We start from the raw sequence: 20124 nt of genomic DNA on the forward strand, positions 1-20124 counted from the left end.
CTGAGAGTGTATTAAAAGACCAAGTCAGAACAACTGACTTTGTGATAAGAAAAAAAAATATTTTAAATGAAACTTGACAATTTGTAACAAAAAATAAATAAATAAAAATGCTACAGATTATCTACTTGCAAAAAGCAAAAAATAATAAGAAAAATATTTAATTTATTTCAAGTTGAATGTATCACTTTTTTTTCTTTCCTGGGTCTTACATCACGAGTGCACATTAAAACACCTCCCAAATAATCAATATTAAACAATGTCTTCAGAGATTAGCAAATCAACTTCCACTTCTTTTAGTGTCATAACAAAAGGGGCGGGGGCATTTAAAAAACGGATCAGTAACGCGGGACTGGTTTTCATAACAGCTTGTTTTCAAAAGAAAGTTTGTTGAATAAACTCATCCGCATAGACATGGATGAAAATAAAATTGATTTAAGTTTTAAGACGATGCAACTTTTACAGGTGAGCTCGAGGTTCGCTCCTTACTGAACGTTTCTCACTTCCACACTTTATAAAAATACAACACGTGCTCATAACTAGTTAAGTATCTCGACACATGATCCGCACAAACATGTTTGTGAATATATATGTTATGACAGTTTGTTTATCGCCCTTTATAGTATAGTGTATGCGTCTGAAGTGATTCACGCATATGGATTTAACACTTTACGCTTGTTTAACATGTTTAGGTTCACTACGAAACCGACATAATTACGACTAAAGTTAAGGAAAGTATCTCCAGATTAAACTGGATGTTGTCTCTCCTGAAGAAGAGATAATAATATTAAAACTGCTTTATACCTGCTCTTTGGATTCAATATTGGGGCACAACGTCGAAGAACTTTTTTGAAAGAAAATAACATCAATCACTGTAACGTTAACCGTCGAATGTAAACCGAATCGGTCAGTGATGTAGTGTTTGTATGTTTTATCGTTAAAGTATGAAGTATTGTATAATAGAAATCACTCATGTAACGTTAGTGAATAGAGCCCCTCTCGGACACAGCGATCAGAAACAATGCGGGTCGTTGACATGTAAAATTATTATAATTTTTTTTTTTTTTTTTTTTTATCTAAAACTTGTCATTTTTAGGAGAGGACACCGCTTCAGGATCCAGGAATGGACGGGCCCGTGCGTCGGACATCCCGGAGAATCCGAGAAAAACAAAACCAAGAAAAGAACCAAATTTTATCCCCAAAATGTCTGACATTTAACTCTGAGGTGAAAGACGTCTCTTATGGAAAATGTTTAGCTAGCTATAACTCTATTTATACGCCTGTATATTAACTATAACATGTCACCTTTAGAAAAATGACAATGAGGAAGAAGATATTGAAGAGGCAGAAGTAAACAATAAGGAATCTCTCCCAGTAAGTATAAACACTGCATCATCACCTCAAAATGTTCCCTAAATAAACGTTCCACCTGAAAGGCAGAAACCAACTCTTTTTTTTTTTTTTTTTTTTTGTCATCTTAAACAGGGCTACCGTGAGGGTTTGTCTAAATATGAGCTGGAGCGACTGGAGAATATCAGACAGAACCAGGCCTTCCTCAATTCCCTGAATTTACCTGAGGTAAAACTTTTTGTAGCGAGGCAGTGGAGTCATTTTTTAAATTGTTTGTTTTGGGCTTTTAGCGGTTTTTCCACATTAAACTTGCTTGACCTTATCATAATTTGTACATATTCGCAGATTTCTGAAGCTCTGAGACCCAAGCCGAAACCTACTCAGAAAGGCCTGAAAAGGTATCTTTAAATAGGAACTATTAAAAATGGCACAAGTGAAAATGTCTGCAATAAATAAATAAGGAATATATATATATATATAAATATGATATCGTAAATACAGTAGCAGATATATTGCTGATATTTTAAGGTCAAAGGTCAAACACCCCACCATTTCACTAACTAAAGAAAGTAAATTATTGTAGGGTAAAGACAGAACCAGAGATACTCCCTGTTCGCAAGTCACTACGGTTACAGAATAAGGGTCCTCAGACAACCCTTACTCTAGACACAACCTCTTATGCAGCCAGAGAGCCTGTAAGTCCATGACATGCATCTATAGTGTTTAATGTTAAACTTAAACACAATTTTGATGAAACACTATGAAATGGTTTAATCTGAAATTAAAAAAATGTGTCTTTCTTTAGGAAGAAAAACCCAAAAAAGCCCCCGGAACGATACCACTCGATCCAATCAACATGGATAAGCATGTCAGGCTGCCAGAAGATTTGGTAAAACTCTGGAATGAGGTCAATATTTACATGCACAAAAACATGTAGCATCCTGAATTTTTTTGTTTAGAATTTGCTTATATTCCAAAAAACTTGTGCGTCACCTGAATCTGTATGATGTCTTCTGTAGGTCCCATTAAAAAAAGTAACGGGAACATCAGATTTGATATCGTGAGTAACGTGTCATAAAGAGAGTGTTTACCTATACATCATTTTGGTGTCTCTTTTATGAGTTTCACATAAGGTTTCATTTTGTACTTATTAGTAGCCATTTTGCTCACTTGCATAATGAGAACGTCATATATTGCATGTAATGTGTCAACAAATGTGTTGTCAGGTACCAACAAATGCTGCAGAAATTATCTATCAATGACAGCTGTGTGGTGAAAGTTGTGAAAGATCGGATCTGTTCAGCAGCTTTTCACCCCACCTCTTCCAACTTGCTCATGGCAGCAGGAGACAAGTCGGGCCACCTGGGGCTCTGGAAGCCGGTGAGATAACGGAGGTCTGGTGTGATAAAAAAAAACAAGAGAGATGTTTGTGAAAGTTGAAAGTGGCAATGTGATAAGGTGACTAGTGGCTATTCCAGATTTTCTCGACTTTGCTTGCAATATTGTACAATGTTAAAGAGTTAGTTCATCCAAAAATTAAAATTGGCTTGTGTTTTACTCATCCTTGAAGCATCCTAGGTTTATATGACTTTCTTCTTTCAGGTGAATCCAGTCGGAGTTATATAAACAATTGTCCTGGCTATTCCAAGCTCTATCATTGCTGTCAGTGGGTGTTGCAATTGAACAGTCCAGAAGTCGTCAAATAAAGCATGCACATCCATAATAAAACATGCTTCACACGGATCCATGGAGTGAATAAATTCCTCCTGTATCGAATCCATGAGTTTTTGTAAGAAAAATATCTGCATTTCAAATGTAATAAACACTTTTCTCTCACTTCAGTCATCTTTCATGCGTGATGACGCAGCACGTATGTGCATCGCGTGCCTCTGAGATATGCTAATCTCGCGAGTTTGTTTATAGGAGAAAAGGAAGCAAAGTTTCCTTACATTAGCAAATGAAAACCAGTCTCCTCTTGATTTATATCAAAATCCTCCTACATTTTTCTTTGCAAACCTCAGTTTGTACTTCTAATTCATGACCGGCGTTTTAATTTGTTCTTTATTCGCATTCGTCACTAATCACGCAACACCAATGTACTACGACACCGCTGCAGGAGGCCTTTATTCACCCCCAAGAGCCCTGTGAGGCACGTTTATATTGTGAATGCGCGTGTTTTATTTGATGACTTGTGGACTGTTCAACTGCAACACCGGCTGACTGCAATGATAGAGCTTGGAATAGCCAGGACAATTTTTTTATATAACTCAGACTAGATTCATCTGAAAGAAGAAAGTCTCGTATACACCTAGGATGATTCAAGGGTGAGTAAAACACGCCAATTTTCATTTTTGAGTGAAATAACCCTTTAACTGTGTTTCCCCCAGGATGCTAGTTGGGGCAATGATGGTGTAATCTACTTTGAACCTCATTCCCGTGCAATTACCAGCATGGCCTTCTCATCTCACCCTTGCAACCTCATCACAGTGAGCTATGATGGCTCTGCACGCAGCATGGACCTGGAGAAAGCAGTGTTTGATGAGGTGAAACATTGGCCATACATGTTTATTGTGTGATAAGACTTATGTACTCATTTCCTAATTTTTACATGGTGAAGCTAGTCTTCCTATACACATATACATGAAACAGTGTGACTGAGGTTTTGAAGGATTAAATACGTTGCACGTCTGATTAATGTCAGTTCAATTTGGACAAGGACATTTAAAGATCAGTTGGTTTTATCTAAATTGCCTTTGAATATACACAACAGTTCAATAGTTTGGGTTTAGTATTTTTTTATTGTACTTGTACCTTTTTTTTATTGTTAAATGTTTTTACTGAAAATTTAATTTAGCAAGAATGCTTTACAGTGTCAAATAAAAAAATTGCAGTAAATGCATTTTACAAAAGATTTATGACAAATAAATGCAGGTTTTTTTGTAAATTTTCTTTTCATCATAGAATCCTGAAAAAACATATTACTGTTTCCACAAAAATATTAAACAGCAACATTTATATTTTATAATAAGAAATGTTGCCTGAGCACTTGGTGAGCGAGAGATTTCTTTCAAAAGCAATAAAAAAATTAAAAAAAATACATATTGGTAATAAGAATGAAAAATAGAGAAGTGGCAAAATATCTACATTTTTGGAAATATCTGTAGTAGAATTAGTATTTTTGGAAATATTGGAATCCTTGTAAAAACAAAGTTGTTGCATTACTAGTAAATCCCAGTTCCATTAAATATCAGGTTTGTAATCCATTTGGTGCCAACTTACAGATGTACAACCTTCAACTCATTTTACAAATAACACCTCTGTTTTTTCCTCAGGTGTATCGCTCATCCTCTGGCCTGAAAAGTTTTGACTTTTTGTCAACTGACTGCTCCACTTTATTACTTTGTGAATGGAATGGGGATGTTGCCGTCGTTGACCGTAGAACTGAGTAAGACCAAAATATCTATATATTTAAATAGATATCTGTGTGTGTATATATTGCAAAAACAGATTTTCTAAAATTATGTAAGTCTAGTTATTGTTTGTTAGTTATTTTTTACCTAATCAAAATAACCCAACTGCAGTTTGATTGAGATTAAATGAAAATGCACAATGAAAAAACATGTTTTTGAAAACTGTTAAAAGCTAACAGTTATCTGTTTTTGCAAATCAACACTTCTTTTCATAAATAATAAAGAAGCCATGTGATTGCAGGAAAATAAATGCATCTCTGTATACTATGGCTGCAAATCCTCTGCGCTGTGTTCATGTCCATCCTGTGCAACAGCACTACTTTGTAGTGGCAGAGGGCAGGTAACATTTCTTTACTAGAATAATGCTGGTTGAAAAGGTTCATTTTCACCAAATAATTATCAATATTGAAGTTGCTGAGTAAATAGCTCCTTTTCCATCTAAAATAATGAAATGTTTCCATCGTAGTTTATGCACATTTTTTCTTATCGCATAAAAATGTTATCTTACTCAAATGTTTGTTATACACATCCCAGTGTTTAGAATTTGTATTTAGAATTTATCCGTATCTTCGAATTTCCTTCCAGTATTTTTTATGCGATATTCCAAAATGCACATAACAATAGGTGGATGGAAACGCAGCTAATGATTACAATACATACCCTGCAGAAGCATATTGTTTATTTTCTTTCTTTTTCTAGATTTGTAAACACATATGACTTGCGCCATCTGAAAAGAACAAACAATCTAGCAGTTGGTGAACTCAACGGTCACAGCCGCAGTGTCTCCAGTGCCTTTTTCTCCCCACTCACAGGGAACAGAGTTCTGACCACTTGTATGGACAACACGATCAGGTGCTCAGAGGTCACAAGTGTTGCTGCTAGAAGTGCTTATGCTGAATCTAGAATGTCCCTCCTTTCTCTCTTGCAAATGTACCAGTAGAGGGTGCCAGAGCATCATGGAAATGGCCATATTTTTCTTTCTTTTCTTTTTGTTCTTTTTAGCTACTAAAAAGTTATAAAGTTTTCTTCCATTGTCTTACAAGAATTGGAAGTGCAATCCATTTTCCAAAACAGTTATTCTCTGTAGGGTTGCAGAGATTCTAGAGCCTAAAGAATTGGAAATGCATTATAATTTGTATTACAAATGTTTTTATTAGCCTCTTTGTGGTTCTGTTTTTAGGGTGTTTGACACTTCCCTAATTAATGGCAGATCTCCTGTCCTAAAATCAATTACGTAAGTATGGGTGTTATCATATGTGTACAAATTCTCTATCATGACAATCATCAGTTATTTTGAAGTTTTCGTTGATTAAGAGAATCCAGTGCACAGAAATATGTAGCAACTGTTTTCAGCATAATAAGAAATGTATCTTGAGCAGTTAATCAAGATCATTGGTTGCTGAAGACTTAATGGCTGCTGAAATTTCAGCTTTGCCCCCCGCAAGAATAACATCAGTTTTAAAATATATTTAAAAAAAAATAATAATTAGTAAAATAGTTATACTACTATTCCACAAATTACTATTTTAATTGAATTTTTGACTTTGTGAATATAAGAGCAGAAATCTTGCCTACTCCAGACTTTTGAACAGTGATGTATATTTACAAAACATCATGATACAGACCTGTTTATGAATTAAAATAATTATTTGATGTGAAAATAGCTGCAAAAATGGTCAAACAAAAGTAAAACGATGCCCAACAAGGCAGTTGAAAACCGATGCCATGATGTTGAATTTATGCAAACACACATCTGGCCTTTTCCAAAAGTTTTTAAGCCATTTTTGTCCAATTACTTTTATTTGAGGTGCCCATTGTGACAGTATGCTAAATATGTTCTATTTAGGCACAACATGCAGACGGGTCGGTGGTTGTCCAAGCTAAGTGCAGTATGGGACCCCAAGCAGCAGGACTGCTTTGTGATTGGCAGCGTGGACAGGCCTCGCCGAATTCAGGTATATCACGAGAGCGGTCGCTGCCTTCACACTTTTCGAAACATGGACCACCTGACCACAGTGTGCTCCATCACGGCATTCCACCCAAGCAGGAACACTCTTCTGGGAGGCAATTCAAGTGGGAGGCTGCACATATTTACTGACCGCTTCTAGAAACTAGAAAATATCAAATTCTTTATCTGTTTGTTGATTTGTGTCTTGCTTCCTTTTTTTCCCCTTTTTTGTACACACAACAGTATTTTCTTGAATGATCGCTTTTATAAAATATGCTGTTTTTTGTTTTGTTCCTGTTACATTAAATATGTAATATTAAAAGAAAATATAAACTCTTGAAAAATCTTGTCAATTTTTCTTTCAAATAATTCCACTTGACGATACAGTAACTGGGCCTAGATTTTTGATTGGTATCTGTTTTTATAACATGCTCATGCTAAATTAGCTTATCAAACCAAGTTTATAGTCTAATCTAAAAGTCAGTTGAGTACATTGCCCATTCAATTATTAATTTCATTACAAATACTTACAAAAAATAACTTTCAAAAACAAGTTTATTTAACTTAATATCTATTTTAATTATAACAGAACTCAAACAGTCAGTGATGAAACAGGCTCATCAAAAGTAATTAATTGGCTTTTTCAAAGTGCAAAATAAACAGCAAATCAATAGAACGGAACAGTAATTCTCCACTCAGAGGTTGTTAATCCAAACTTTAGATGAAGTTTAGTTCTGGCTACAGCAGTGGTGCTCAGGAATGAGCAGCATATGGTCCTGTACCAGACAAAGAGCAATAGCTTACACCGGGCCCAGGCACACACAAGCCTATCTCAAGCAGATATCCAACCATTAACATGGGCCTTACATGTTTTTTTGTTTTTTTTCTAAGAGATACAGTAAGTGAAGGCTGTGTGAAATAAAATAAGTTGCTTTGAGGTACCAAACCGATGAAGGCCACAAGGCTGCATGCACCTTCTATTCCCATATTCCCAACCAAAATTATACAGTATATTGGCGATTGTGTGTATTACTTAACACAAGACTAGATGTGTATGGACCTGTATTTTATGATGCTAATGTATTTGGTATTAAATGTAACAATGTGATCCAGAACATACTAAAAATACCTTATCAATGTTTGTTTGAACTGGAAGGAGTCAAAGGACTCTGCAAAACTATCAGTCTGTTTCATTAGAGACAGATCTGGAGTGCCCTACCCCGTGAGATCAACCCCAGGAGGTCAAGATGGCCTCCCAACTATTTGCTCATTAACAACTGCAAAAAAGTGAGCTGTGGTTCTCATTGAGGAATATCTCAGTCAACTCATGGTTGACAAGTGCCAGCACAAGCCATTTGTTGCTTTATTTATTCAGCTGGACTTAAATTCAAACAGTTTTTTTAGGCTGTACTGTAGTTTCCCACATCCTTCCCAAAGTTATAATAGTCAAGTTCCTGGATGGCCACTTCAGAGAGCTTAGTTAGGTTTGGCGCATCATTATTTTCCATGTTCTCTGGTGCTGTAAAATTGAAGTTCTCATCCTCATACTCCTCATGGGACTCCATGTCTGGTGGAACATCTGTATCAAATCAATTTTATTTAATTAATTAATAAAAGATAGACAATTAAAAGCTTTTACTGTCACATTAGAGGATATCAATTAACTCACCTTGCCCATCTGGAGAGACATCCATGCCATGTTTGACCTTCATGTGCCTGCTAAGATTTCCCTTGAGGTTAAATTTACTCGAGCAGTATGCACACTTGAAGGGTTTACTGCCTGCATGGAGGTGCATATGGCCCAGAAGGTTGTACATTCGGTTAAATGACTTTCCGCACACCTGTTGAAAAGAAATCAAAAGAGATTTACCACCCTGATGGTGAAAGTGTCGCATAGAGATGTGTGAAAAGTTTTACCTTGCACTTGAATGGTTTCACAGGCAGGTGTACAATCATGTGCGTTTTAAGGGTCTGTTTCTGGACAAAAGATTTGAAGCACACATGACACTGGAACGGCCGGATGCTGGCATGGATTAACATGTGCCTCTTCAGGTTTGCAGACAATGTAAACTCTCGGGCACATACATCACACTTAAACCCCTTTGTTCCCTGGTAAAAAACAAACAAGCACAAACTATTTTTATTTATATAAATTAATTAGAATTTTTAATTGGCAGTAGATAATTATTGTAAACCATTAGCATGTCTATCAAATTGTATGTTATTGGATGAAATGCTATACTACATAGATCATCTGCTAAAATGGAGTCGTTTACAGAAGACTTTTTTACTGAATATACAACATTATATTGTATAGTATTTAAGATAGATATTCCTTTTAAAATAATGGTAATAACAGGAGGACTTCTGGAATCTGCTGGGTAGATGATGTTTTTAAATGTTAGACAACAGAATTCAAAGAGTTTAAACCCATGAATTAGAATTGTTCGTTGAGTTTGAAATTAAGTAAACCCAATGCAATAAACTGTAAGGTGCCCCAGAAATCCTATCAAAAACACTGCTTTAAGTTACTGTTTGATGATAATCTAATCGGTAAACTGACAAAAATATGCAGTATTATCTAATATGAACCATTAAACAATTGTTGATAATGTGCTGAAATTAAATATATGAATTTAACTGTAAGACATTATTCACGCTGGATGTGACCTCACCATAGCAAACATACACAGTTGTTCAAAGGCACACTATAACTCTCTGTACCTTGGTAGCCCGGGCCTGAGGCTTGTTTGTCTTGTGTGTGAGGGAGTGTTGGCGAAGCAGATGAAGCTGAAGAAACTGCAGGCCACACTGACTGCAGGAGAAAGAGCGCTGCGTTTGGTGCTTCAGCAGGTGATTCTGCAGCTGACTGCGGTAGGCAAACGACTTGTTGCATTGGCTACACTGGAAGGTGGATGGTCCTTGGTGGCTCACCTGATGACGCTTCAGGTGGGCGTAGGTGGGAAACTCCATGGCGCACTGCGAGCAAACATGGCACCGACCTCGTTCATGCTTTACTTCATGAGCACGGAGTTCACTGGGGTATGCGAAACCACGGCGACAAAAACGACAACTGTAGGGCTTGACATCTGTGTGCTGCAGCATGTGTCGCTTCAGGTGGCTGGTCTGGGTGAAGCCCTTCTTGCACACAGTGCACTTGTGTGGCCGTGTGCCCTGATGCGTCAGCAGGTGAGTCTGTAGGTGGCTGGGCTGCTTGAAGAGTTTGCCGCAGTGTGGACACGCGTGTGGCTTGATGCCATTGTGGCCCAGGATGTGCGTGACTAGATTGTACTTGGAAGTGTACGACTTCTCACACATGCGGCACTTCCAGCGCTTCAGGCCCTCGCCAACGTCCACGCAGTATGACTCGTTGATCTGGATGTTGATATCCAGTCGGTCGATACGGCGGCCGCGAGGTGCCTCTCCTTCTACTGGCTCTGTCCAGAACATCCCCTCACTGTTCTCATCGAAGTCTCCAACCCCTTCCATCTCGCCACCTTCATAGGCGACCTCGCTCGGCTGAAAGTAGCTGCTAATTTCCTCGCCGCCGGTTCCTGCCTTCACCATGCCATTTCTCCCATTGTCCCTGTGCTCGGTTACCTCATCTACTCCTTTTTCATGTGTGTGGCCCGTGTTGCGTGAAGGTACTTCATGAGGTGCGTGGCTGTGGGCATGTGAATGGGGGTGTAAATGTGGATCGGGTGCGGGATGCGTACTCTTGGGGTCTCGGACACAGGTGGAGCTGCAGTTATTGAGCTGGACTTTGGGCAGGACCCTGTAGCTTGAGGGGTCAACCATTTGCATGCCTTCTCTGGGCACCATGTTGTTCATCATGTGAGTGCAGGAGGGCAAACATGGAGTCATGACCTCTCCTTTAACATGCGATACCATGTCTTGGTGCCCTATAGTGGGTTTGCTGTTCTCGGGTTGCCCCTGCCACCTCCTCTCAGCACAGCTTGAATGCATGTGCCCCTCCTCGCCCAAATTCTCACCAAGATAGTCACCGTTGGCGCCTATAAGCTGGTCGGCATACTCGTAGTCCATTCTCTCACCTGGCAGAGCGGGGGATTCTTTGGGGTCTCCGGTGTAAAAGCCGTTGGGGGCGATGGTGGCGCCAAAGACCTCGTTCTGGGAGATGAGTCCCAACACAGCAGCTTGGGCCAGTGACAGGACCACCACAGGGTCTGTCTGTGTCCCTGCGTCCATCTGCTGGTGCATGGCCTCAGAGTAACATCTGACCAGCCGCTGTGTCTTCTCCTCCTGTAAAGCACAAACACATGAGGATTAGTTTAGGAGGCCTACAAGTTCAGTTTAAGAAAGAAAATATTAATATTCATATTGGCACCTGTATAATAGTTAACGACTACTGCTAGATGCACAGCAATTCTATTTGTTTTTAAAGCATGAGCCTGTCAGACCAACATCTGAAAATTAGATTTTGAAAACTAGGAAAAGTCATTTGAGTGACCTAACTCATTACCTAATATGATATTTGTCTAATGTAAGTACAGTAGAATCAACATCAACCAGCCTAAAAAAAAAATCTGCTTTCAATAGGTGATTTACTTCTCTTCAGATGCTACCATAAAAGGGTGAAAAAGTGAAAGTGACGTGACATACGGCCAAGTATGGTGACCCATACTCAGAATTCGTGCTCTGCATTTAACCAATTCAAAGTGCATGAGAATTAAAATTTTGGGGTGAAGTGTTTTCAACAACAAATGTATTTCTAAGATCTTTGAAAAGAAAGTACAGACTGAGGAAAAGATGAGGAAGAGACAGACAGCAGGGAGAATGAGTGAGTTAACAGAAAGAAGAGAGAGGGAGAGGGAGGGGCAGAGAGTGGCTGGATGAGTGAGTGAAAGCAAGAGAGAGAGAGAGAGAGAGAGAATGAAATAGAGATTGAAAAAAAATTAAAGGGAATATGAAGGATTAGGGTGTAAGAGAGACAAAGAAGACAGAAAGCAGCTGATGAATTTTAAAACTGAGCAAAAAATAATACAATAATCACTGCAAATATACACAAAGCAAGCAATCAGAAATATAAAAAATTATTTTCCAATCCATTTGATCTGGCTACTCAATTGGGCGATCCAGTTGAACACACACAAATAAACAAACAATCTGCTGAACTGAGCTCTCAGAGGGCATTAGAGCAGTTGTGAAGGGAACTCACCACATTCTTCTTGGTCTGTGGCTTCAGGTGTTTGAGAGATCTCATCCTGAGGCAGAGTCACAGGTTCGAATTCATCCCCTGCCCTCCCCTTCATACATTATATGTTGTCTGTACCAGAACAGACACTCTCTCCTCTGTGTTTCTTGCACTCTCTCTCTGTTCTCTGTGTATGTGTGCTCTCTTTTTCCTCTCTCTCTGCTTTCCCCTCCCCCACTCCCCTCTCTTTCTCTCTTTCTCTCTCTGGCTCAAGCAAGCGTATACACATACACGGTGCTCTTTTCCCTCACTCCCTCCCCCTCTTCTTCATACTTGCTCTCTCTCTCCATTCCTGATACTCTCTCCAACAGTCTCACTCAGACATTCTCTCTTCATACACTTGTGAAACATGTTTGAAAACACTAACATTCATGCTGTGAAGAGATTATGAGCTCAGCCATAAACATATATGAAACATGTACATCACAGAAAGCACACAAAGAAAAGACATACTTGACAGAGTGTAAAAACAGAAGGAAGCTGCAGTAACGTATATAAAATAGGAATACACAAGACGTATTCTATGTAACAGTCCTGATTAAAAACAGTACATAAAGGAAATGCATAAGCGGATGAAAAAAGTAAGTGACAGGTTCAATATGTAGCCTAAAACTTAAAATCAACGCTTTACCACCAGATTCTATGCAGGTTGACAGAACAGAGGTTGAACGAACATACAGTGGGGAGAATATTTATTTGATCCCCTGCTGATTTTGTAAGTTTGCCCACTTACAAATGAAGGGTGTGTCATTTTTATAGTAGGTTTTCTTTTTACGTTTAGAGAATATTAAACAAAAAATCCAGAAAAAAACATATCATATAAAGGTTAGAAATTGATTTGAATTGCAGAGTGATATAAGTATTTGATCCCCTACCAACCAGCAAGAATTCTGTCTCCCACAGATTGGTTATGTGCCCATGTGAACACAGATTAGTCCTGTCACTTTAAGAAGTTACTCCTAATGTTCAGCTCATTAGGTGTATATGACACCTGTCCACACAATCTGTATCTTCCATTCCAACCTCTCCCACCACCATGAGCAAGACCTGAGAGCTGTCAAAGGATGTCAGAGAAGAGATTGTAGATCTGCACAAGGCTTGAATGGGCTACAAGACCATCAGCAAGAAGCTTGGTGAGAAGGTGACAACTGTTGGTGCGTTTATGTGATAATGGAAGAAATACAAAATAACCATCAATGGGCCTCGGTCTGGAGCTTTGTGCAAGATCATCTCTAACTGGGTAAGGATGATCATGAGAAAGGTGAGAGATCAGCCCCGAACTACACTATCCTTCAGCGCCTGCAAGGTCCCCCTGCTCAAGAAGGCACATGTACAGACCTGTTTAAAGTTTACCAAATAACACCTACATGATTGAAAGAAGGTTTGGTCAGAAGTGCTGTGATCAGAGCAAAATTTAACTCTTCGTCATTAGCGCGACTCACTGTGTTTGGAGGAAGAGAAATGCTGACTATGACCTCAAGAACACCATGTCTACAGTCAAACACAAGGGCGAAACATTATGCTTTGGGGCTGTTTTCCTGTTAAGGGTACAGGACGACTTCACTGCATTGAGGGTGCAAATGGACGGAGCCATGTACAGGTACTATAAAATCCTGGATGAGGATGGGTCATGAATGGGTCTTCCAGCATGACAATGACCCAAAACACACAGTACAGACCTAAAGTTTGGACACACCTTCTCATTCAAATAGTTTTCTTTATTTTCATGACTATGAAAATTGTAGAGTCACACTGAAGGCATCAAGGGCTATTTGACCAAGGAGGAGAGTGATGGGGTGCTGTGCCAGATGACCTGGCCTCCACAGTCACCGGACATGAACACAATCCAGATGGTTTAGGGGTGAGCTGGACCGCAGACAGAAGGCAAAAGGGCCAACAAGTGCTAAGCATCTCTCGGGGAGCTCCTTCAAGACTGTTGGAAGACCATTTCAGGTGACTACCTCTTGAAGCTCATCAAGAGAATGCCAAGAGTGTGCAAAGCAGTAATCAAAGCAAAAGGTGGCTACTTTGGAGAACCTAGAATATGACATTTTCTGTTGTTTCACACTTTTTTGTTATGTATATAATTCCATATATAATTCCACGTGTTAATTCATAGTTTTGATGCCTTCAGTCTGACTCTGCAATTTTCATAATAAAATAAAATGAAAATAAAGAAAACTCTTTGAATGAGAAGGTGCGTCCAAACTTATGGTCTGTACTTTACCCCTAAAGCAACAAAGGAGTGGCTCAAGAAGAAGCACATTAAGGTCATGATGGGGCCTAGCCAGTCTCCAGACCTCAATCCTATAGAAAATCTGTGGAGGGAGCTGAAACTTCAGTTGCCAAACAACAGCCAAGAATCTGTAAAGAGGAGTGGATCAAAATCCCTCCTGAGATGTGTGCAAACCTGGTGACCAACTACAAAAAACATCTTACCTCTGTGCTTGCCAACAAGGGTTTCAACTTAGGGATCAAATATGTTAAAATAAACCTACCATAAAAATTACACACTCTTCATTTCTTTGTAAGTGGGCAAACTTACAAAATCAGCAGGGGATAAAATAAATATTTTCCCCACTGTACATGCATTTGAGAGAGTCTGTGCCAGACAAGGGACCTTTTGGCCTGTGCACTGAGAAATGTGCATTCCGTATGTATCTGTTTTCATATAATCCTCAGTAGACTTTATGTGATGTGCATTCATGGTTTTACATACGAATATCCATTACAACTGTCAAGCTGGTATGATGCATCTAAGCTTTACTGTCCTTCATATGCCTTGCTTTACATGTGTGTGTGCACACGTTCAGTCTAAATGATTCTCACACACACACACACACACACAAAACAGTGATCTATATAACGCATGCAATGTAATAGTCATGAAATTGGATGTACAACATAATACAAAATAAAAGATCTGTGTAACATCGCAACTTAAACTTGGTATGAACAAAAAGCACTAATTACAAGATGTATATTTTAACAAATAAGCAAAAAAGGTATGAGAGGCTATGCAATATAGTCACAGCCAATCAGTTTGCATTAATTAGTTTGAATAAATCAAATTATCTGTATAAACATAATTATTAATATGGTTAATGCACCCACATACATGGAAACAAGTGGAACAATTCAGTGTGAGTTGCTTCCAAAGCTATTCTTATGAAGGCACAATTTATATTAGGAACGGTTTTATGAACCACTCATCCACACACAAATGAATTCTGCTTATGTTTCATGAATGGGGCCCATTGTTGATAAGTGATTAAAGTTCATTTATAACTGGGGGATTTAATTACACCTTACTGCTACAATGATATGCAATTATTGAGTGAGTACTGATTTTTAATGGATTTAAGATTATTAGATATACTTCCATATAAAATGGCTGAGAAAGAGAAGGATTCTGAAAGAAGAGAAAATGGAGGGATAAGGGAGGAGAAGAGAAGCCTTTACAAGAGAGTGGAGAGAGAGAGGGAGGGAGGGATGTATTGTGAGAGAGCAAATGGTGAGAGAGCAATAGAGGGAGAGGGGAGGAGATAAAGAGAACAGGAGAGGGAGGGGAGAGAGAGAGAGAGAGAGAGAGAGAAAATGGCAAAAAAAAAAAAATAGAAAAAGAGAATTATAACCAAATTCAGAATATGAAAAGTTAAGTCAGAATGAATGTGTGTTGTTGGGGACATTAAAGGGAACAAGTGAAAAGAAAGAAAAAAAGAATTCAACCTATTGGGGGAAGGGAAGGAAGAGAGAAAACGAGAGAAAGATTGAAAGGGTCTCCCCTGAGAAAGATGCACATCTCAGTAAGATGTTCTGGTGGTAATACAAAAACAAAATACAAAGGAATCTGATGCAACATTATGAAAAAAACTGTTTAATGTTTAAAAATATGCAAAGAAGTTTAATAATATTCAGCAAAGACAATCACAAGATGCAAATCAGATGTGGGCAATGCTTTGATTATTGAACTGGTATGCAGCACCCCTGAATGTGTTGATGTTTAAGGCATCCTAACCCATATGTAATGTTGCATATCTTCCCTATAATGTCAAAACAGCAACTACGGCATCATTGACAGACTGTATATACATATTCTAACTCCATTCAGACTTTTTTGAATCTGATTAAAGTTGAGCCAAACAGACTATCCTCACACACCATAATATTTCAAGTGCTAGTCTGTGATATTTAATAAATTTCAAAAACAATTCCATTACCTGCATGACATTTATCAGATGACACTTAATGGCTGATACACTAAGAACAAATTAAACGTTTCTATTTAAAATGGAAACTTAGTTACCTGAGACGGAAATAAGTTTTATTATAATTTAGAATCTTTACATTTTGAAGCCAAAAAAAAAAAAAAACATAGTTTAACTTCTCATTTATCTACTAAACTCTTCTTTACTTTTACATAACACATACACTAAAACCTTGTATCAACACTTCAGTATCACTAAGTTCAAGTTTGATAAATCATTCATGTGCTATTTTTACTCTGCAACTGTCTTTGTTGTCTCAAACGTACAACTAATATAGATGCTGGCCACATACAAACAAAAGCTATTTTTGATATGCCACACAGAAAGATGCTTACTGCATTTAAAGAGTTTTCAGAGTACAGCAGCAAAGGTACAGCAGGTAGCTGAAGTAATACCCAGGTAAAGAACGTTTATTTGTCTATGTTTCCAATACCATCTAGGCCAGTCAAGCTTAATGCTGCGTATAGACATATCACATGATAAGGTTTGCTTCAACCCTAATCAAACACCCCTGAACAAGCCAATCAAGGTCAGGACAGAAACTAGGAAGCTACAGGCAGATAAGTTTTTTTAAGGGTTGGAGCTGAACTCTTCAGGGCTGGGGCTCTCCACCCCTTCAATAAAGCATTACATCAAGCAAGCAGAAACATATGCAATAATTGAACTTCCCTCTGTCCCATGCCTCTCAAGTAGACTAGAGCAACTTTTATAAAGAATTACTAGATTTCTGTTATAATGGCAATGGGGACCCTCAATATTATTCATATCTATGGATAACCAAGTGAAAATAAACTGGTTATGTAAGTTAATTGATAGGATTATGATAGGTGTTGCATGCTTTCACAGCATTAAAAAAAACTAGCTAAGTGCTTTATAAAATATAACTGATAATAACCCACATCTCTCATCTCTCATGGGTTTTTCAGTGACTAAATAGCAGAGCAGCCAGTGCCCGATATATACATAATTATTACCATTTACATTAAACATTTAAATGGTGACAAATGAGAGAACACCAAATTGCATAAATAAAATCAACATATATCTTACTCACCATATTTACTCAAATTTCATTAAAAACATACAAATGTGTATGTTCATCAATGCACAAAGCTGTTTGACAGACTTTGAAACCGCCGTTCTCACCATCATAACTATAAAAACAAAAGGTGACTTAATTATCCATTGGACAATAATATTCTGCTTAGCATGCATGCTTAATGCTCTGGCCGATGGATTCAGACTGGTAGTCGATGTTTTTTTATCGTGTAAACATCGTTCAAAGTTGATCCCAAAAACACAATTCCTTGGTAAACATCTTACCTGTTATTGATACAATCAACGTACACTGCGAACAACAGCCCATTAAGGTCACGGATGAAAAGCAAAGTTGGAATCACTTTCAGAACGATTTTTCCATTTGAAGAAAAACAACAACAACAACAAAACATTGACAGCCCATCATAATTCCCTCGACAGTTTAAGCAGCACTGAATGTAACTGAACAGAACGTTATCGGCAGTTGGTGTGGACACTAATATAGTTTTTTTATTATTATTATTATTAACAACGTTATGCTGCTTGCGGTAGTATATTGTTATCTCTTTATAATTACCGATCTTTGTATGAGTGGGTCTTAAGTAACAGGTGTAGTTATTGGCCTTTACCGATCATTTTAACCATATCGGTTCACCAGATCACTAAACAGAACTGTTCACTCTATATTCATATAAACCAACAAATATTTGGACAACGTCGTCTTCAAAAGTCAGATTTAACCATGATGCTTCATGCAAGGTGAGTGTGAACACTTGATGCCCAAACTGTCATCCAGATGGTAAAAGGTCAAACTGTGATGCTGATACTCTTTCAGCGCGCATCAGCGGATCTGAAGATAATGCGTGACAATGATGCACCTGACCCGCGGGCCGATATGTCGACAAACATTCACAGTGATCATAAAGAAAACAATTACCTCTCACTCAATCTTTCATCTTAGATATGGCAACGAGTAAAGTTACCTTAGCCTACAACAAATCCCAATCCACTAGCCATCTAGCTACAACTTAAAACTTAGCCAACATTCTTCAGCATCAACAGCCACATTCCATCGAAATGTAAAGAGTTGGAAAAGGACACTTAAGAGAGTGCAACTTGAATCCAGACTGCATGAGGATGGGCCTGTCTTAAGTTTTACTCCGGTCATACAGTGAGCTAGGCTAACATTAACTGACGGCGACTGTGGCCTGCGCTATTCGTTTATGCGGCTCTTTTTCACTCCCTCCATTCCCCTCCCGACGCCATCTGTTTGTGCCACGAGAGAGTGTGGAAATAAAGAGAAAAGGCGACATTTTGGCTCTATAAAATGACCCCCAGACTTAATCGCTCTCTCGGAAATACGAGCGCAAATCGTAATGCAGATGTCAGATGAAAAGCGGAAATGTAAATATCAGCATCCAGTTCAGAGTGCACATTATTTTTGAGGCCAGTTAGACAGAAATCGGCGAGTTTCGCTGGGATATACAGTGGGCTATGCGATCGGTTCCGTTTTCTGTTTCTATGGCAATAATGAACGGACAGTTGTCGAACTTACCACGCTCCAAAAATCGGTTGAATACGTAGAAAACACTTTGGAAGATTTGAATCTCGCTTTCTAGTTTGAATTGTTGCTGGTCTGGTTCTCTGTGTTCGGCAGGAAGGAAGGAAGGAAGAAGGGAATGAGAGAAAGAGTGACGTGAACGAATAAACAGCCCGGGCTCCTCCTCGCCGTCACTAGTAAATGATGGAGCTCCTGGCAACAAAATATCTGCCTGGACCCTCATTTGATTGCAAATATTGGCAACGCGGACAATTATATTTATTTAAGAAAATCGACAGAATGTGAGGAATATCATATAAATAAGTGCTATGCCTTTCAAAGCACAAAATTCATAAACATTAAAGTTAAAGCGGTAAGTTTTTTCTGAGCCTGTGTTCAACGTGCGCTTTTGTTTTGGGTAATTTACAAAAACATTTGAGGACTTATTCAAATAACGGACGTTAGAGGACGCTATTGTTTCACAAGCCTTATTTACGCATCTCGAGCGTAGGCCATACCTGTCAAGTATCCCGTTTTGGCCGGGAAAGTCACGTATTTTACCCTTCTTTCCCGCCGTCCTCCCGTATTAGTATTTTCCCGTAAATCTCCCGTATTTGTTTTTTTTATTTATTTTTTTTACCTGCGTTATTAATAAAATAATAATAATAAAAACATTCCCAATCTGAGCTCTGTCACTAGTCTCGCGATTACTCCCACCTGTAGTAGCCTGTCGCGAGGGGTGTGTGAGGTCAGATGACATGAGTTATAACGTGGGAAAAACAACAACAACAAAAGAAAAAACAGAGACGGATGATGGATGCTACAATAGAGAGTGAAGGCACACCTGCCAAAAAACCAAAACCCATGTGTAAATACCGTGATAAATGGGACAGCGAATTTACTTTTTTTAAAGAATGCAAAGTCTGCAACAAATTGGTACAACAACTCACTAAAAGAGTAAAAGAAAAGTTATGTGAAATGAAAAGAAAAACTGTTAAAGAAAAGCAATATGAAATGAAAAGAATGCGTGGAATTAAAATAAAATGTAAATGTAAAGACATCAATGTTAAATTAACAGAAAATATGCAAATAAGCCTTTAAATAAATGCTCTTCATATATACCCTTTTGTGTTTTAATTTGGGCTATAACACCTGTCTTAAAATGTAAGGGATACTGGAGCTTTGTTGGGGTGGTGGGACTGCTCGCAATGGGCGCTGGAAAATTTCCCTTATTTTCAAATCCAAAACTTGACAGGTATGGCGTAGGCTTGGCAGTTCCGTCCACTTACAGAAGAGGTCGC

At 38.4% G+C, this 20124-nt stretch overlaps 2 protein-coding genes across 3 annotated transcripts; one reads left to right on the top strand and one right to left on the bottom strand.

The window, feature by feature from the left end:
- Positions 1 to 294: 294 nt before the first annotated feature.
- Positions 295 to 7109, top strand: wdr76 (WD repeat domain 76). The gene is made up of 15 exons (XM_052561308.1): positions 295 to 462; positions 1094 to 1222; positions 1309 to 1371; positions 1483 to 1575; positions 1693 to 1745; positions 1931 to 2042; positions 2153 to 2254; positions 2367 to 2407; positions 2574 to 2727; positions 3735 to 3890; positions 4680 to 4792; positions 5059 to 5157; positions 5517 to 5669; positions 5998 to 6051; positions 6664 to 7109. Exons 1-15 carry the CDS (start codon positions 412 to 414, stop codon positions 6923 to 6925), a joined length of 1635 nt encoding a protein of 544 aa, XP_052417268.1. The 5' UTR covers positions 295 to 411; the 3' UTR covers positions 6926 to 7109.
- A 193-nt stretch (positions 7110 to 7302) lies between these two features.
- Positions 7303 to 19021, bottom strand: znf710b (zinc finger protein 710b). 2 transcript variants are annotated; one of them, XM_052561307.1, is made up of 5 exons: positions 18839 to 19021; positions 9490 to 11025; positions 8683 to 8874; positions 8435 to 8606; positions 7303 to 8344 (listed from the first exon to the last, which is right to left on the bottom strand). In XM_052561307.1, the coding sequence occupies exons 2-5, from the start codon at positions 10981 to 10983 to the stop codon at positions 8166 to 8168; spliced, it is 2037 nt and encodes a 678-aa protein (XP_052417267.1). In that variant the 5' UTR covers positions 10984 to 11025; positions 18839 to 19021; the 3' UTR covers positions 7303 to 8165. The 2 variants fall into 2 exon arrangements, with proteins under 2 accessions (XP_052417267.1, XP_052417266.1); XM_052561306.1 differs by lacking the exon at positions 18839 to 19021 and adding an exon at positions 11942 to 13689.
- Positions 19022 to 20124: the final 1103 nt, after the last annotated feature.

This window comes from Carassius gibelio, chromosome B7, assembly GCF_023724105.1.
Source record: "Carassius gibelio isolate Cgi1373 ecotype wild population from Czech Republic chromosome B7, carGib1.2-hapl.c, whole genome shotgun sequence".
Classification (NCBI taxonomy): Eukaryota; Metazoa; Chordata; class Actinopteri; order Cypriniformes; family Cyprinidae; genus Carassius; species Carassius gibelio.